This window comes from Capricornis sumatraensis, chromosome 10 (assembly GCF_032405125.1).
Source record: "Capricornis sumatraensis isolate serow.1 chromosome 10, serow.2, whole genome shotgun sequence".
Lineage (NCBI taxonomy): Eukaryota > Metazoa > Chordata > Mammalia > Artiodactyla > Bovidae > Capricornis > Capricornis sumatraensis.
Window position 1 is genome coordinate 93,557,884 of NC_091078.1, and position 16,943 is coordinate 93,574,826.

A 16,943-nucleotide genomic window follows, 5' to 3' on the forward strand; every position below is an offset into this window, starting at 1 on the left:
CTTGTTTTTTTCTGTGGATGGTCCTTGTGTTCCAAATGTAGTGAGTAGGAGTGCTTGCTCCCTTTGGTTTTCTGTTTTTCCTGAATAGTTTTTTCTAGGCTGGGAAGATAATTACAGGACTAGATTATTAAACAGAAGCTGGACAGTTTCATTATTTTAATTAAGAGTAGTTTTCAGGACTTCCCTGGTGATGCAGTGGATAAGAATCCACCTGCCAGTGCAGGAGACGAGGGTTCGATCCCTATTCTGGAAGGATCCCACATGCCGTGGAGCAGCCAGGCTTGTGCACTGCAGGCGCTGAGCCTGTGGTCTAGAGCCCAGGAGCCACAACTAATGAGCCTGCATGTTAGAACTGCTGAGGCCTGTGTTCCCAGAGCTTATGCTCTATAACAAGAGAAGTTACCACAAAGAGAAGCCCACACACCACAACAAGGAGTAGCCCCCACTCCCCGCAGCTAGAGAAAGCCTGTGTGCAGCAACAAAGACCCAGTACAACCAAAAGCAGCTAAATAAAAAATTTTAAAAATGAGTAGTATTCAGCTATATGTTAGCATAAAGTAAATGTGAAAATACTGTATTTTATTTCCTCTTGGCCTTTACATTTCAGGACAAGCGAGTGATCGGCACTCATTCTTTCTCTGTAAATATGAAATTAGAAGCTGTGGACCCCTGGTCTCCTTTTGGCATCTCTCCTGCTACAGTTGTTAAGGTAAAATGGAGGCAACTATCTTGGTAAGAATTCTTGTCAGGGTGGCTGTTTTAGGAAATTGGTAGTGTTTTGATCGTCAGACTCTGCTAATCCAACCCATTGTTTCTCCTAAGATGCGAGGTTAGAATTAGTTCTGTGCACGTCTTAACGTTTCTAATGTCCAGCTCTTTGTGGCGCATTCCTTTTTCAGAGCTTGGTTGGCCCAGTTAACCAAAGCCAGGGTACCAGAGGAGTGGGGTACACATTCTTTGGGGGCAGTCCTAGCTGTGTCCTGTGGCAGTCCTCCATAACTAGAGGAGATCTAACCAGGAGGTAGCCCATGGTGAAAAGTTTGGAGGCAGGCAGTGTCATCAATGTCCAACTAGGTGCCAGGCTCGTTGGGTGAACAGGTGTGTAGAAAACAGTGGATTAGTGTCGCAAGATGTGCAAGTAGAGTTGTTCCAGCCACGGATTCCAGATGTAGACTTTTAATCTTTCGGAAGACTAACGAAAACAAGGGTCTGGTTAGGAGTACGCACAAGAACAGGGCAGGTTGTCTGTGACGGTAACAGGCCCAGTTACTCGTTATGAGAACTGATTCATAAGGCAGAGGATTTTGTTTTAGGAGTAGAGCAGAAGCCGGTTTACTGAGAGTAGAACCAAAAGTCAAGTGCGACAAGAGGAGTGGTTACTTGGAAGCTGAATCGTCTGACCTGTTGAGATTTGAGTTTTCCTTGTCTTAGAAGAGGATAATTCTTAGAACAAGAAGGGATCTTGAATATGCAATGGGGCCAGAAAGTCCTTTCTGGAGTCTGAAGGGTAGGTAGTAAGGAGCTAGAGGAGGTTCGTAAAACCTTCTTTTTGGTATTTGAAACTAGGCTAGGATCTGATCTAATAAACTAGTGTAGTTGACTCCTCTCTAAGTCTGAACTAAGCTTTGTTCACAGCTCACACACTTGGATTTAAATCTAAGCTGTTTCTACCTGTCTGTGTAACATGGTGCAAGTTATTAACTGTTTTTTAAACTCAGTTTCCTTTTCTGCAAAATAGGGTTGATAATGGTACCTCATTAGATTGTTAGAAAGATTAAAACTGAATTAATATTACATGAAAAGCATTTGATTAAAACAATGCCTGACATAAAGATAATATTTACTGAGTGCTTAGTAATAGTATTAAAACAGACAATATTACTATTAATGTGGCTACAAACTTTTGTAACATCTTTATTAGCTACACCAAAGAAATGGCATATGTGTATGTGCACATGTATGTGTATATGTACACAAAAAAACGTTTATCTATTTTGTGTGTTAAATCATACATACAGGTTTTTGATGAGAAGTATTTTCTGGTGGAAATGGATGATTTGCGACTGGAGAATCGTGTGCAGCGATCCTTCGTGTGTCACACCGATAGCCCTGGTATTTTCCCTGTGCAGTGGAGTCTGAAGAATGGTTTACACATCAGCCCCCCTCCTGGTGTGTATTCATTCTTTTCTTATTTGTTTGGTTGGGAATGAGATTTATGAGATAAATGAGATTTATCAGGTGCCTTTACCTGGATCTTTTGTCACCCCCGTCCTCACACCTAGTCCAGTCCTTAGTGGTTTGGGGGCACAAGACAAGTATAAACAGACCTAGATTCCAGTTTCTGCATATTTAAATGTTACAAATTAAGCTTGTGCTGCTGTGCTGTGCTTAGTCGCTCAGTTGTGTCCGACTCTTTGCAAGCCCATGGACTAGCCCCTCAGACTCCTCTGTCCAAGGGATTTCCCAGGCAAGAGTACTGGAGTGGGTTGTTTACTCCAGGGGATCTTCCTGACCCAGGGTTAGAGCCCATGTCCCCTGCTTGCCAAGGAGATTCTTTACCACTGAGCCACCTGGGAAGCCCATAAATTAAGCTTGAAAGTATGTCCTACTACTTCGATAAATATCTTCATGACAACCTGGGATTCCATGCAGCCTCCATCTGTGTCTGTTGGGAGGCAGTAGGGGTGAGGGTAGGAAGCAATGAGCATTGGGAGCTGGCTTACAAGAAGCAGCCTGAGAGCCAGAGTGAGGAGGTGCATTGATGACTGTTCAGTTTCTGGACCTCCTCTTAGAGGGAGATGCTTTGGACTTCAGAGGGAGGTTTTTGGTCAAGAGTAGAACTCAGGCTATAGGTAGGAAAGTAGCAGTTCATTTTCCTCATGTTTGCAGCTTTGCAAAATTTAATCTTTGACCCTTTAATTAAGGCTACTAAATATGACTTATTTGAGCTGAAATTAAAAAAATTTTTTTTAATTTAGAGTATCTGGAAGTATATGTTTATCTGATTTTTATATCAGCAAGTCAGATTATTTGACTGGCGATGTATGTATACTTTATTGGCAAGTCCTTGGTAAAATGTATCTTTGCTTTCTAAATGGTGACTGCTGGAACACTGGACTGGGAGTGTTCTTTTCTGTTCACAAGAGTCACAGACTCTGAACCTTTGTCTTCCGTTCAGCCTTCATTTATCCAACAGACATTTGTGGAATGTTTGTGTTGAGCCAGGCCTTGGACTTGTCACTGGAGAAACAAGAGTGAGAATGACAGTTCCTGCAGGGAGCAGATAGGGGAAACCGGTAGCAGAAGCCCCCTGGTTCTCCGTCATCAGTGACCAGGCCGTGGGGGTGCCTGCCTGGTGAGGAGGGAAGGGGTGGGGTACACACCTTCCGGAGCAAGTTCTTTGCATGAATGCTCTGAACACCCACCCCAGGTTCCTTATCCTGTCTGCTGTCTTTCTGTGAGAAGATAAAACATTTTTATTAAAGATATCTGAGCTCTCAGCATTTTTATAGACAATGCAGCTGTCTTTATAAATAGAAGGAAAGTAGTGGATTCTGAATTCAAAATGGCAGGTGATTTACTGTCAGGAATTGAAGTGGAGGCAGAGAAAACATGGTGCCAGTCTGACCTGGGCAGAGGAGGTGGCTGCACGTCGTAGGCTGGCACAGTCTTGAGTAGCCTGCTCTGTGCCTGTGGGCACTGAACTCTGGGGAGCAGGGCTCCATCAGCCCCTGGCACAGAGCCAGTGCTGTCAGGCTGTTGGGTTAGAGGGGCTTCTGCCAAGAACCCTGTAGACTGAAGCGAGGAATTAAGCTCAGCTTTTTTTGTGAAATGAATTCATGACTCAGGTTATGAGAACATTGAGATTTTGTAAAAAATGAAACTGTTGAGAGTATTAGTAGTAGCTAAGACATGTTTTAGGAAATAGCTTTATGAAAGAAGTCTTCACTGATTTAACTGGTGCTGTAGGTTGTTTGCTGTCTCTTTTCCTTCACCGCCTAAGTCATAATAGAAGGATAATGAGACGAATTATTAGCACAGATCAAATTCAGTCACAACTATTTTAAAATCTTTTGTTAAACTGTCAACAACTAATCATAAAATACTGCTCAAATAAATGCTTGAAGTGTGAAAGTTGAAAATTCTATCCAGAGTTGCTCTGTTTTACAAAAATCAACAATACTTTAGATTTGATAGGATGTTTTTTCTCTAATATGATCAAGTCCTCAATTTACCGAAATTCGAGGTTGTGGGTGGATACCAGCAGAGAGGTGAAGCCAGGCGAGCACATGAAGTGTGAGTCATTGCTCTTTTGTCCCTGCCTAGGCTACCAGGGCCAGGACTTTGACTGGGCCGACTACCTCAAACAGTGTGGTGCTGAAGCTGCTCCCCAGAGGTGCTTCCCTCCGGTGAGAATCCCATGCCCGCAGGGCCACTGCTCCGGGGCTGCGGGGGACTGCTGCCTTCCTGCGCTGTAGTGATGTTTACTCTGAAGCCAGTTCTCTCATGCAACCCAGAAAAGCCTCTTGTTGCTTGTAATAAAATGGTCCAAGGAAAAGTTCATTTACTGCAGAAGTTAATTTGTTAATTTAATTAGCTTAACAGTTTTACTGGTTTATTTTTTTCTTATTAGCTGAAATTATATGAATTTAAAATTTTAGTTTATGATTAGTTTTGATAGTCCATTAAATATGAAAATATGTTGAAATATTAAGGGGTGAAAATTGTTAAACTTATTTATGGTTAACAAGGCCAAATAACAGTGAAAAGCTTAGGACATAAAACAATGATTTCTTACTCTATCTGACTTTCCATGGCTTCCCTTCCCAGAAGTATTTACTTCCTATTCTTCTCACTGTTATTCTCATATTTATAGTTCTTTATTTGTAATACACTGCTGTCTTTTGAGTTAATTTTAGATGTGTCTCTTGATTCTGTATTATGATAAATGAGTAATCTGGCTCTTTTACTACTTTTCTCCTCTGTCTGTCCTGTTTCTTCTTCCTATTAGGGAATTTTTGGTTAAGTCTGAATTTGAGTATTTATGTTGCCATGGACATTTAAGTGTCATTCACAGATTGTTGTTGTTCAGTCACCTACATAGACTGCGGCACCCCAGGCTTCACTGTCCTTTGCCATCCCGGAGTGTGCTGAAATTCCTGTCCATTGAGTTGGTGATGCTATCTAACTGTCTCATCCTCTGCCACCCTCTTCTCCTTTTGCCTTAAATCTTTCCCACCTGATGAGTAGTGCATTATTTTATGATTGCTTTCTCTTTCAATTTGTCCTCAAGTTAATAACTGCCTTGTTTTTCATAGCTTTATTTTCTTTGTTTCTTTGTTATAAAACTACCTTTTCCCACACCACTCAGTAGATTCTCAAAACTGTTTGCACATCAGGAAATCTGTCATTTTTAATTTTTTTTAAGAGACACCCCTCTTAGCAACCCCTTTCTAGATAGGTTACTCCCTTGGCTTGCTGTGTAGTTTTAATTCTGGAAACTGCTCTTCTCTGTGTCCCAAGGAATTGCCTCTCCGTTTTTTTTGGACTTGAAATTCCTGTCTTATATATCTCGTGCCCCTTTTTTTTTGGTTTACTCCCTTGTTTTGATGGAGTCTGTCTTTCAAAAGCTGTCTGAAATGAGATGCAAGAGATATAAATTCTAGTAGACATTTTGTGTTTGAAAATATCTTCACTCAGCTAACTTGACTCATCATTTGGCTCAGTGTGGAATTTTAGGCTGAAAGTTATTTCATTGTAGAATTTTGAAAGCATCAATTGTTTTCTACCTTCAGTTCAGTTCAGTTCAGTCGCTTAGTCGTGTCTGACTCTGTGACCCCGTGGACTGCAGCACCCCAGGCTTCCAAGTCCATCACCAACTCCTGGAGCCTACTCAAACTCATATCCATTGAGTCGGTGATGCCATTCAACAATCTCATCCTCTGTTGTCCCCTTCTCTTCCTGCCTTCAATCTTTCCCAGCATCAGGGTCTTTTCAGATGAATCAGTTCTTCGCATCAGGTGGCCAGTGTATTGGAGTTTCAGCATCAGTCCTTCCAATGAATATTCAGAACTGATTTCCTTTAGGATGGACTGGTTGGATCTCCTTGCAGTCCAAGGGACTCACAGGAGTCTCCTCCAACACCACACTTCAAAAGCATCATTACTTCGGCACTCAGCTTTCTTTATTTATAGTCCAGCTCTCACATCCATACATGATTACTGGAAGAAACACAGCTTTGACTAAACAGACCTTTGTTGGAAAAGTAATGTCTCTGCTTTTTAATATGCTGTCTAGGTTGGTCATAACTTTCCTTCCAAGGAGCAAGCATCTTTTAATTTCATGGCTGTAGACACCATCTGCAGTCTTTTTGGAGCCCCCCAAAATAAAGTCTGTCACTGTTTCCATTTATTTGCCATGAAGTGATGGGACCAGATGCCATGATCTTCGTTTTCTGAATGTTGAGCTTTGAGCTTTAAGCTAACGTTTTCAGTCTCCTCTTTCACTTTCATCAAGAGGCTCTTTAGTTCTTCTTCACTTTCTGCCATAAGGGTGGTGTCATCTGCATATCTGAGGTTATTGATATTTCTCCTGGCAATCTTGATTGCAGCTTTTGCTTCATCCAGTCCAGCATTTCTCATGATGTACTCTGCATGTAAGTTAAATAAGTTTTCTGCCTTACAGTGTTCATATTGAGAAGTTAAAAGACATTCTTATTCTTGATCTCTCAGATATGACCTGTCTTTTTCTCTGTTCCTGGAAGACTATAGAATCTCTTTTGTCACTATATTTCAGTGTGAAACCATGGCTTGGCCCATCTTCACCCATGTGCTGGTGCGTGGAGAGTGGATTCTCTCTGGACCTTTGCCTCTCTGTGCTGGGAAGCTGTCTTAAATCTCTTCTTTGATTCCTTTTCTCTCTCTCTTTTCTCCTTCTGAAATTTCTCATTTTGTTGGTGATCTGGATCAGGCCTCTAATCCCCCACACTGCCTGCCCTCTCCCCAGTACCTTTCCTACTTTTTAGGATTTTTCTCCCTTGCTTTCTGGAAGATTTCCTAAACTTTATGTTTCAGCGCTTGAGTTTTTAATTTTTGCTATCAGATTAAAAAAAATAGTTTATTTTTGGCTGTGCTAGGTGGGCTGCGTGGGCTTGTCTCCAGATGCAGTAAGTGGGGGCTGCTCTCTGTTGCATGCACAAGTTTCTCATTGTGGTGACTTCTCTTGTTGCAGGGCACATGCGCTCAACAGTTGCAGCTCTCGGATTCTAGAGCACAGGCTTAATAGTTGTGGTGTATGGGCTTAGTTGCTCCTCAGTGTGTGGTATTTTCCCAGATCAGAGATCAAACCTGTGTCTCCTGCATTAGCAGGTGGATTCTTTATCACTGAGCCACTAGGGAAGCTCTGATACCACATTTTTAAATTTTAAAACCTATTTCTGATCTCTGAATATTTGTTTTTAATAACATGCTATTCTTATTTTAAAGATGTGGTAATGTTTCTTATCTTTCAAAGGATGTTAATTAATCCTGCTTTTTTTGTGATTATTCTTCTTGCATAATCTGGCTTCTCTAAATTGCTTATTTTATCTGTTTTTGTCTCTAGCTTTCTTATCTTTAGATACCTGTTAATTCCTCGGTAGGATTTGCTTGATTATTTTTAAGAAATTGGGACTAAAAGAAAAGGCTGATTGGAAGCTCTGAGCATGTAGGTAGCGCTTGTCCATCTTGAACTACCCAGTTGGGAAGGATCTGGCTGGCCATTTGTTGGAGAAACCTAAATCCATATCTTTATGTGTTCCTTCTTGTGCTTGTCATATGAACACAAGAAGTCTCTTTCAGTCCATTGTGTGGCAGGTAGAGGCAGAGGCTGGGCCTCCTGGCATTCCATACGGTAATCCCTGTTTTGGACAGCATGCTCACCCTCAGCAGTTCCTGTGTCCTCCTGCCCAAGGATCTGATGTTTTACTGCCTAGAGGATAAGTCTCATCTTCTATAGGGAGGGGAAGGGACAGTTATCCTGGGCTGTGGAGTACAGGAAGTTACTCTGGGATTAAATGTTACTTGGAAAGATCTCTCAGATGAGCACATGAGTGAATACTGAGTATGTTATTTGATGAATTTATTTTCTAGTCAATTTCTGAGCATGAATTTAAGGAGAACATGAAGCTTGAGGCAGTGAACCCTCTTCTCCCCGAAGAAGTGTGTGTTGCCACCATTACTGCAGTGAGAGGCTCCTACCTGTGGCTCCAGCTGGAGGGTAAGTATCAGCTCCCCAGAGAAGCCTTCCTCTGAACACTCTTCTTTGCCTTCCTGTTTACCCCTGTAATGTGACTTGTTCAACTTATTGATTAACTAAATGATTCTTGTTCAGAGACTTACTAATTTATAATTTAAGACTCTAAAAAGTTGTCTTCCTGTCCTTGACCTTCAAATTTTAGGAAATGAAAATGAATAAAAGCCTTCACTTATATGGTCCCCTGTTTTCTTGAAGGGAAAAATATAGATTAAATAACATATTTTAATGTGAATGAAATATGTGAGCTTGAGCATTAATAACCAGCTTATTCAAGAGATTATATTTCGGTTGTCCCCAACTAGAAGTACCAAAAAGTATGTGAAATTGAGAAGATATATTATACTAGAAGTAATATTCAGTGATAGAACAGGTTTGTGAACAGAAAGTAGTATGTGAGTACTCATCTCTACAACTAACTATGTTTGGCCTGGATTTTTTTTTTTTAATTCATTCCTGGATAGCCAGACTCAGTTCTTATGTTGTTCTCAGTTTGCAGAGTTAGTGTTTAACACAGGGATCAAGAACCGTATTAGGTATACATGTTTTGTGCAGCCCCTTCTGAGCAACTTGTCTTCATCACTTTCTGATTTGAGCTACCTTTTCTACCTCCTGGCTTGTTCCTGAGTACCAGAACTGATGTTTTTTAAACAAGTAGAACTATAACTTTTGCCTTTTATTTTCCAGTTATTTCATGGAATTCACTACCATATTTGTCGACCATCTGAATATTACTGGTAGTTCTAGTAGCTTATTTGCTGTTCCCTAACTAAGGGTCACCCTGTACATTCACTGCCTGTTTTGATCATTATTGGGGGACAGTTTACTTTTTTCTAAATGTTTGTTGCCCATGAAAAAGTATGTGTGTATTTGCTCTGTCGTGTCTGCCTCTTTGCCAGTCCATGGACTGTAGCCCATCAGGCTTCTCTGTCTGGACTTTTCCAGGTAGGAATACTGAGGCAGGTTACCATTTCCTGCCGACTGCAGTGACTCTTCCCGACTCAAGGGCTTGTGTCTCCTGCATTGGCAGGTGGATTCTTTACCACTGTGCCACCTGTGCAGAAGTATGACTTTTGTAAAGGAAACTTGCTAAAGAAACTTTGTGTCTTTTGCAACAGTAGAGCACTGGGCACTGTCTACTAGAACACTGTCTAGGAAGTTGTTTATGAAGAAACTATGTAGTGGTCTTAAAAATATTTTTTTAAATCTAAACAGGTTCTAAGAAGCCCATACCTGAATTTATTGTGAATGTGGAATCAATGGATATATTTCCTTTGGGCTGGTGTGAAACCAATGGCCATCCCCTCAGCACTCCTCGCCGAGCGCGAGGTAACTGTCTACTTCTGGGTCAAAGGTTTGATTGTTAAATAGTATGTTGTTTGGCTGTTATCAAGTAGGATGAATCTGGACATTTAAGAGAAAAATAAAATTATATTCTGGTTATCCGTTCCTGCCTAGGAAATTATTCACTGCAACAAAACCCTTATTATCTGACAGTTTCTATGGGTTAGGAATCTGACACAGCTTGGCTGGGACCTCCGGATCCGAGTCTGGTGAGGCTGCATTTCAGGGTGTCAAGCAGGGCTCGTGTCATCTCAAGGCCCAACTGGGGGAGGCGGTGCTTCCAAGTTTACTCAGATGTTTGTGGGCAAGAATTCATTTCCTTGTGGGCTGTGAGGCTGAGGGCCTCTGTTCCTTGCTGGCTGTCAGTTGGAGGCTTACGTCAGTTTCTTGCCATTTGGGTTGCTTCATGGGGGCACTCCCAGCACAGCAGTTGGCTTCCATCAGAGCCAACAACTATGAGAGGAAGAGATTGAGCAAGACGCAAGTGCCCATGTTTTAGTAACCTAACCCTAAAGTGTTCCTGCCCCTTACTTTTAAATATTGAAAGATATTTATATTCCATAAAATATCCTCCTTTAAAGTACGGTTGACCCTTGAACAGTGCAAATTTAAACTGTGTGGGTCTACTTATACATGGTTTTTTCAATAAATATATACTTCAGTACTGCATGAGCCCTGGTTGGTTGAATCTGTGGATGAAGAACTGCACCTTCAGAGAGTGGAATATAAATTTATACATGGATCTTTGAGTGCATGGGGGTTGGCACCCTAACCCCTGCATTGTTCAAGGGTCACCTGTTTTTAAAACCTAGTTCTGTGTATACTTAAGTAGCAAATACTAGAAATAAGTATTGATATGTCTTTATACAGAAACTCAAAATAATATTTTTATGCCTCCCTAGGCCAGCTAGCTTCATTTTATATCCAGGGGAAATAAAATTGTGTAGCTGCTTTGGATAGAAGCCTGGCAGATCCTCAGAGTATTAAACATAGTTATATACTCAAGAGAAATGAAAACATATATCTACAGAAAAACTTGTACACAAATGTTCATGCTGGAAACAGTCCAGATGTCCATCAGCTGATGCATGGATTAACAGATGTTATATCTCCATACTGTGGAATAATCTAAACTATAAAGGAATGAGGTATTAATACACACCAGAACATGGATGAAGTCTGAGAACATTATGCTAAATAAAAGAAGCCAGTCATAAAAGAGCACATGTTGTATGATTCCATTTATAGGAACAGGCAAATCTAGAGAGAGGAAAAGTAGATTGGTAGTTGCCTAGGGCTCAGGGGTGGTAAATAAAGAGGTGATTGCTATGGGGTACCAAGTTTCTTTTTGAGATAATAAAAATATTCTCAAATCGATTGTGGTAATCATTGCCCAACTCTTTGAATGTACTGAAGACCAGTGAACGGTGTGTGGCTGTCCCTCGGTGTACACAGGGGATTGGTCCCGGGATCTGCCATGTTCACCAGCATGCAGATGCACATGTCCCGCAGTTGACCCTCTGTCTCTGCAGTTTTGCATCTGAGGAGCCGGCCAGCCTCAGGTGGTATAGTACTACAGTGATTACTGTTGCAAAAGGCCCTGTATAAGGAGACCCATGCAGTTCAAACTCATGTTGTTCAAGGGTCAGCTGTAAGCTAATATTAGCTTAACGCGTATGTAACTTTCCTTTGTCTTTTTATTTTTCTTGACATTTATTTATGGATTTTTTTTTTCTTTGTACAGTACACAAACAGAGGAAAATTGCAGTGGTTCAACCAGAAAAACAGTAAGTAATAAAAAATATGTTAAATAGAAGAAGGAAACAAAAATGTTTCTGTTCTTCATCTGTTAAAAAAAAAATGGTACCATCTTCCTCAGCTTAAACTGGGATCATGTCCCAAAAAAGCTAATGTAAGTTGAAAATATCATAAGTTGAAATATGCATTTTACATCCTTGACCTACCAAACATTGTAGCTTTGCCTAACTTAAACATGCTCAGGACACTTAGATTAGCCTCCAGTGTGGAAGAATCATCCACCACAAGGAACACCCAACTGATACATTGACTGCTGTATTGAAAGCAAAGAACAGAATGGTTGTAAGTGTATTGATTGTTTACCTTGTGATCTCCTGGCTGACTGGTGTGCTGCCCAGGATCATGGATCATCCCGCATAACATGAGCCAGGGAAAAGATCAAAAGTAAAAGCATAGTTTCTGCTGAATGCTTATTGCTCTTGCACCTTCATTAAGTTGAGATATCATAAAGTGAAACCACTGTCAGTCAGAGATCATCTGCAGTTCACTTGTGTTTTGAGAGTCCCACAAGGCAGCCTGTAGTTTGCTGCTCACATAAATGCAAGTTCGTTTGAACGTGCAGTGTCACAGCACTGTCTACATACTGTTGTTTTCCCCTTAGAACATATAAATAGCTTTTAAAACAATTGCCTTTTTAAAAAAGAGTGTGATCAAGGAAGCACTTTTGGTACAGATTTTGCAGTCTGCCACATTTGCTTTCTTCTTAGATTAGAAGGAAAGTAATCCTCACATTTTACTGACCTTAAGGACTATCTCATTATATTTTGTTGCTTTTTCTTGATGCAGAATACCATCCTCAAGGACTGTCCATGAGGGTCTGAAGAATCAGGAGATGAGCGCCACAGACTCAGGTATAAGTCAGACAATCTTAGGGAAAAGATGACCTTTAATTTCCTGTAGTGGACTTTATCTAAAAATAACTTAAATTTATTGGAGTAGCTTCATAGAGGGATCTCTTAATTGTGATTTTAAAGAGTTACAACTGTCTAAGATGTATTCAGTTTACTAATTATCCTTAGGCTAGTATTTCTGTGTGTTTATAATATTTTAGCTATTATTTACTCATCAGTTGTCAGTATTAAAGGCTCTGGAGGTCAATATGTTATCCCTGAGTTTCATAAAGAACCTGAGGCTCTCCAGATTGTGCTCTTTTTTAAACTGGGTGGTTGAAAGATAGATGTTTATTTTTCTTTAAAACCTTTCTATGATATACACACTATATTTTGTCTATATTTTGCAAAAACAGACAACAACACTGAAAAACATTATCCTGTTAGCAATACCTGTTAAATGAGACAGGGCTTCTTGTTGGAGGCCAAGCTGTTGACCAGGACTCCTTGGCTCCCTCTTGCTGGTTGTATGACACGTAGTGCCTTGGCTCTGTGTTTTAGCACACCCTAGGCTTTTGGGTGGTATTCAGTGAATGCCTCAGAAAGAAACCAAAGCACAGAGAGGTCACACAGCTTATAGTAAAAGGGTGAGAAAGGAACTCATATTTCAAGTTCAAAACTTGCACTTATGTCTCTTCTACCCACTGCCTTTTTGTAACATCCTGGAGGATCAGGGTTGTGCATTTCTTTATTTTTGTTGTATTACTGACCATTCTAATGCCCACTAAAACCACAGAATTAAGATATTAATATCTCATGTGATCATAGCCAGAATCTTTTTGCTTTGGGTTTTGTTGTAGGTCAAGTTACCTTGGAAGCAGAGCCTGAGATTGATATTTGGATGTAGGAGTTTCAGGGGAGTGCTTTTGGGAACACTTCTGGGAAGAGTTGAAGGACACAGGACTGGGCAGAGGGAGAAGTTGAGTCACAGCGTGGTTGTAATAGAAGTCCTTCCCAGCTCCACAGGGAGCCCTGGAGCTGGTGGAGCCACTGGGTGTTGCTAGCAGAGGTGTGGTGGCCATGCCCTAGTGTTCCTCAGTGGCCAGCTATGGAAGTGAGCTCTTCCTCCCTCCCCACCTCACAGAGGGCGGGGCCTTGGGCCAGGTAGCTCTCTCCTCCTGAGGGGTAGTGCTAGACTGAGGGTGATTCCAGCATAGACTCACAACTGAGGGCTGTAAACTGCCAGCATTTCTAGGAGCAGGGTGCATCCCCAGAGGGGACCTGCGTGGCACAGTTCAGATGGAAAAGTGGGCCCCTAGATGTGCGAAGACTGGGTTCTTGGGAATTTCCTGGTGGTCCAGTGGTTAGGACTCCATGCTTTCACTGCCATGGCCCCAGGTTCAATCCTTGGTTGAGGAACTAAGAATCCTGCAAGTCATGCAGCGTGGCCTAAGAATAAATTAGTTAGAATGTGAACACTCTGTCCTGCTGGGTGCTGTCGGCACTGGGCAAGGGACTTTCCTAGTGGTCCAGTGGCTAAAACTCCGGGCTCCCAATGCAAGGGGCCTGGGTTCAATCCCTGGTCAGCGAACTAGATCCCACATGGTGCAACTAGGAGTTCACGTGTGCAACTTAAAAAAGATCCTGCATTCTGCAACTAAGATGCAGTGCAGCCATATAAACAAATAAATATTTCTAAAAAAACTGGACAGTTTACATACACTTCCTTTGGGTTAACAAGGCTGTCTTCATCAGAAGAGCTTCTCTTTGCGTTGTCTGAAAGTAGATGTTATAGTGTTTTTGAATTTTTTTTTTTATATTTAGTAGCTGAATTGCCAATATGAGGGGTTAAAAAAAAACCATTATATTGGAGTACAGTATTCATACAAAAAATAGTTGAAGAGGGGGTTCTCTAGGCCCAGTTACACCCCACAATACCTGAAGAATTTAGAGATGGGATCGCAGCATGCTTTTAGCCCTCTGAAGAATCCCAGTGATGGGAGGGCTCCTGCATCATCAGAGGCTGCCAGTGTACTGATGCTAAGTCACTTCAGTCTTGTCCGACTCTGTGCGACCCCATAGACGGCAGCCCACCACGCTCCCCCGTCCCTGGGATAGTTGAGTGGTTTTAAGGGACAAACCGTAGTTCTGGATATTCACCACCACAGTTTAGAAATATTCTAGAACTGATTATTGAGTAATTGGTCTTCAGAAATTATCATGAGTTCTCAAAGTAAATCCTCCACTTCCTGTAGTGATAGAAGCACGGGGCTCTGGAACAATGTTGCACTAACCAGGAGTTAATCTGCAGTAAATCAGGATATTCAATTTCAGCAGAGTGATAGCCCTATAATAGACTTTTTGTTAAGTATAAGGTATTTCACACTCAGACTGTATGTTAAGCTTCAAAATAAGTCCTGACTTTATATAATAGTGGATATACTGGTTTTTTCTTCAGTAATCTTGGTTTAGAAGCATAGGGTAGGATTCTGTTCTGAATATTTGTTTTTCTTCATTTCTCAGTTATGATTAATGGAAAATATTGCTGTCCAAAGATATACTTCAACCACCGTTGCTTCTCAGGGCCATATCTTAACAAAGGAAGGATCGCTGAGCTGCCTCAGTGTGTGGGACCCGGGAACTGTGTCCTGGTCCTCAGAGAGGTAAGGTTCCTGCCTAGAGTATAAGCACTTAAGAAATTTCACAGCTGTCTCATAGACTCATTCAGACAAGGATCAGCATGCCAGAGATGTGACGCCTCCAGGCTTTATCAAAAGTGACTCCCTTTTCTCATGTCTTGAACAATGAACCGGGCACGTGAATATTCTTTGCTCCATAGGGAACATTCAGTTGAGCAGTTCTTCGTGTGGCAGTTCATCTCTGTCACTGTAGAAAAGTCTTCTCAGAGCCTACATAGTCCTCATGAGTGACCACGAGAGGAGTCTAAGCCTGAGAGGCTGTGTGCTGTTAACCTGGGACCATGACAGAGCTACATACATACCTGCTGGGCTTGCGCTTCCCTACCAGGGTGCCGCACTCCGGGCAACAGATGTGAGGTTATCAAGCCTTTTCAGGCTTCAGGGTGGTGAGACTGCGTCTGGAGAGGCTGAAGCTTCCGTGTGTCCCATGACTGGTAAAGGATTGGGAAGCATATGTTAAGAGTAATTCTTGGTTTGTTGCGCCTATTCCTTCCTGACCATAATGTTCAGAATATTTAAGAGGGTCTCATTACTGTCTTATTTGCAACTGTGGTCAACGGTCATATCTTCAGTATTATTATTTTGTTAATGCTTATTAATTAATATGACTAGACCTAATCACCTAGGTGACATTCTAGGGGATAGGAAGGTTCTAATGGTCTGCTTTGCTTTTTCCCAACCCAAATTTCTGCCTTAAAAATGGAGCACAGGTCCTCACTTTACTGATCAATGCAGCCTATAAACCCAGCCGTGTCCTTCGGGAGCTGCAGCTGGACAAAGACTCTGTGTGGCATGGATGTGGGGAGGTCCTCAAGGCCAAGTGAGTAGGCGCCTCCGCCCTTTTTTCTCACTCATCCTTAACGGGTGCTTCCATGGAAAAGGTTAGGGTGCTTCTGTTCCCTGGGGCAGTCCGTCCTCAGCTCTCTGTGGTGAAGGACCAGCTTTGTTTTCTTTTTTAAGTTGACATCCTATTGTGAGCCCATACTATTATAAAATATAGTAAAAATGAGTTACAGGAGGTACGAAACTTAGAAGATATAAAATGCAAGAATAGCTTTTTTGTTATCAGATTTAAGAGCCATAAAATTACTTTGGCAAGTTACTGTGAAAGCTTGTAAACATTTGCTTTTGTTTTCTGACCTGATCTTGTCGTGGACGGGGTGGGGGGCAGTTGGCTGGTTTTATTGGTCTGTGGCTCATACCCGTGTATCACTGCTTCAGGATCAAGGAAGACTCAGTAAGAGTCACTGTTTTTCTAGTAGTTAGTGTAGAAGTTATTATTTGAAGACCTGAAACTTAGAAACAGAAAGCAGGAACTTTATTTTGCTAATTAAAAAAACTCAGCTTTTAGCTGTCACAGCTTACTAGATTATAAATTTGATTTAAGTACAATATAAATTCCTCATTGTTTTCAGAATCCTCGAACTTTAAGGGACATACAATACTCTTAAGAAGCAAAAATATTTTTCAGGTCTGTTAATATACTTGATTTTTCTCTGTGGAATCACTAGCCCAATATATTTGGTGTCTGATGTCTTCCAATGGCAGATACAAAGGAAAGAGCTATCGAGCTACTGTCGAGATAGTGAAAACAGCAGATCGGGTGACTGAATTCTGCCGGCAAACCTGTATCAAACTGGAGTGCTGTCCTAACCTCTTCGGTCCACGAATGGTTCTGGATAAGTGTTCTGAGAACTGCTCTGTTCTTACAAAGACTAAGTATAGTGAGTCAACTTTTTCAAATTTGTTCACTAATAGCAACTGACTATACCTCATCTCCCGCAAACTTTTAATTTTGCAGATATTCAGATATAGCTGAGGAACACAAACTTCCTGTATAAAGGGCCAGATAATATTTTAGGCTATATTTTGCATATTTTAATATGACTAAACTTAAATCATCTAGGTGACATTGTAGGGGATAGCAAAGTTCTAATGTTCTACTTGTCTCCTTCCCAAC

At 41.3% G+C, this 16,943-nt stretch overlaps 1 protein-coding gene across 1 annotated transcript in view; it reads left to right on the forward strand.

The window, feature by feature from the left end:
* The window catches only part of SFMBT1 (Scm like with four mbt domains 1), a 111,602-nt gene that overhangs the window by 87,017 nt on the left and 7,642 nt on the right, over positions 1-16,943 (forward strand). Inside the window, exons 8-17 of the mRNA XM_068981944.1 lie at positions 608-709; positions 2,019-2,169; positions 4,327-4,409; positions 8,130-8,256; positions 9,508-9,621; positions 11,381-11,423; positions 12,241-12,305; positions 14,808-14,947; positions 15,694-15,803; positions 16,532-16,707. Of these exons, the coding sequence (XP_068838045.1) occupies positions 608-709; positions 2,019-2,169; positions 4,327-4,409; positions 8,130-8,256; positions 9,508-9,621; positions 11,381-11,423; positions 12,241-12,305; positions 14,808-14,947; positions 15,694-15,803; positions 16,532-16,707 (1,111 nt within the window). The remainder of the gene's footprint in view (positions 1-607; positions 710-2,018; positions 2,170-4,326; positions 4,410-8,129; positions 8,257-9,507; positions 9,622-11,380; positions 11,424-12,240; positions 12,306-14,807; positions 14,948-15,693; positions 15,804-16,531; positions 16,708-16,943) is intronic.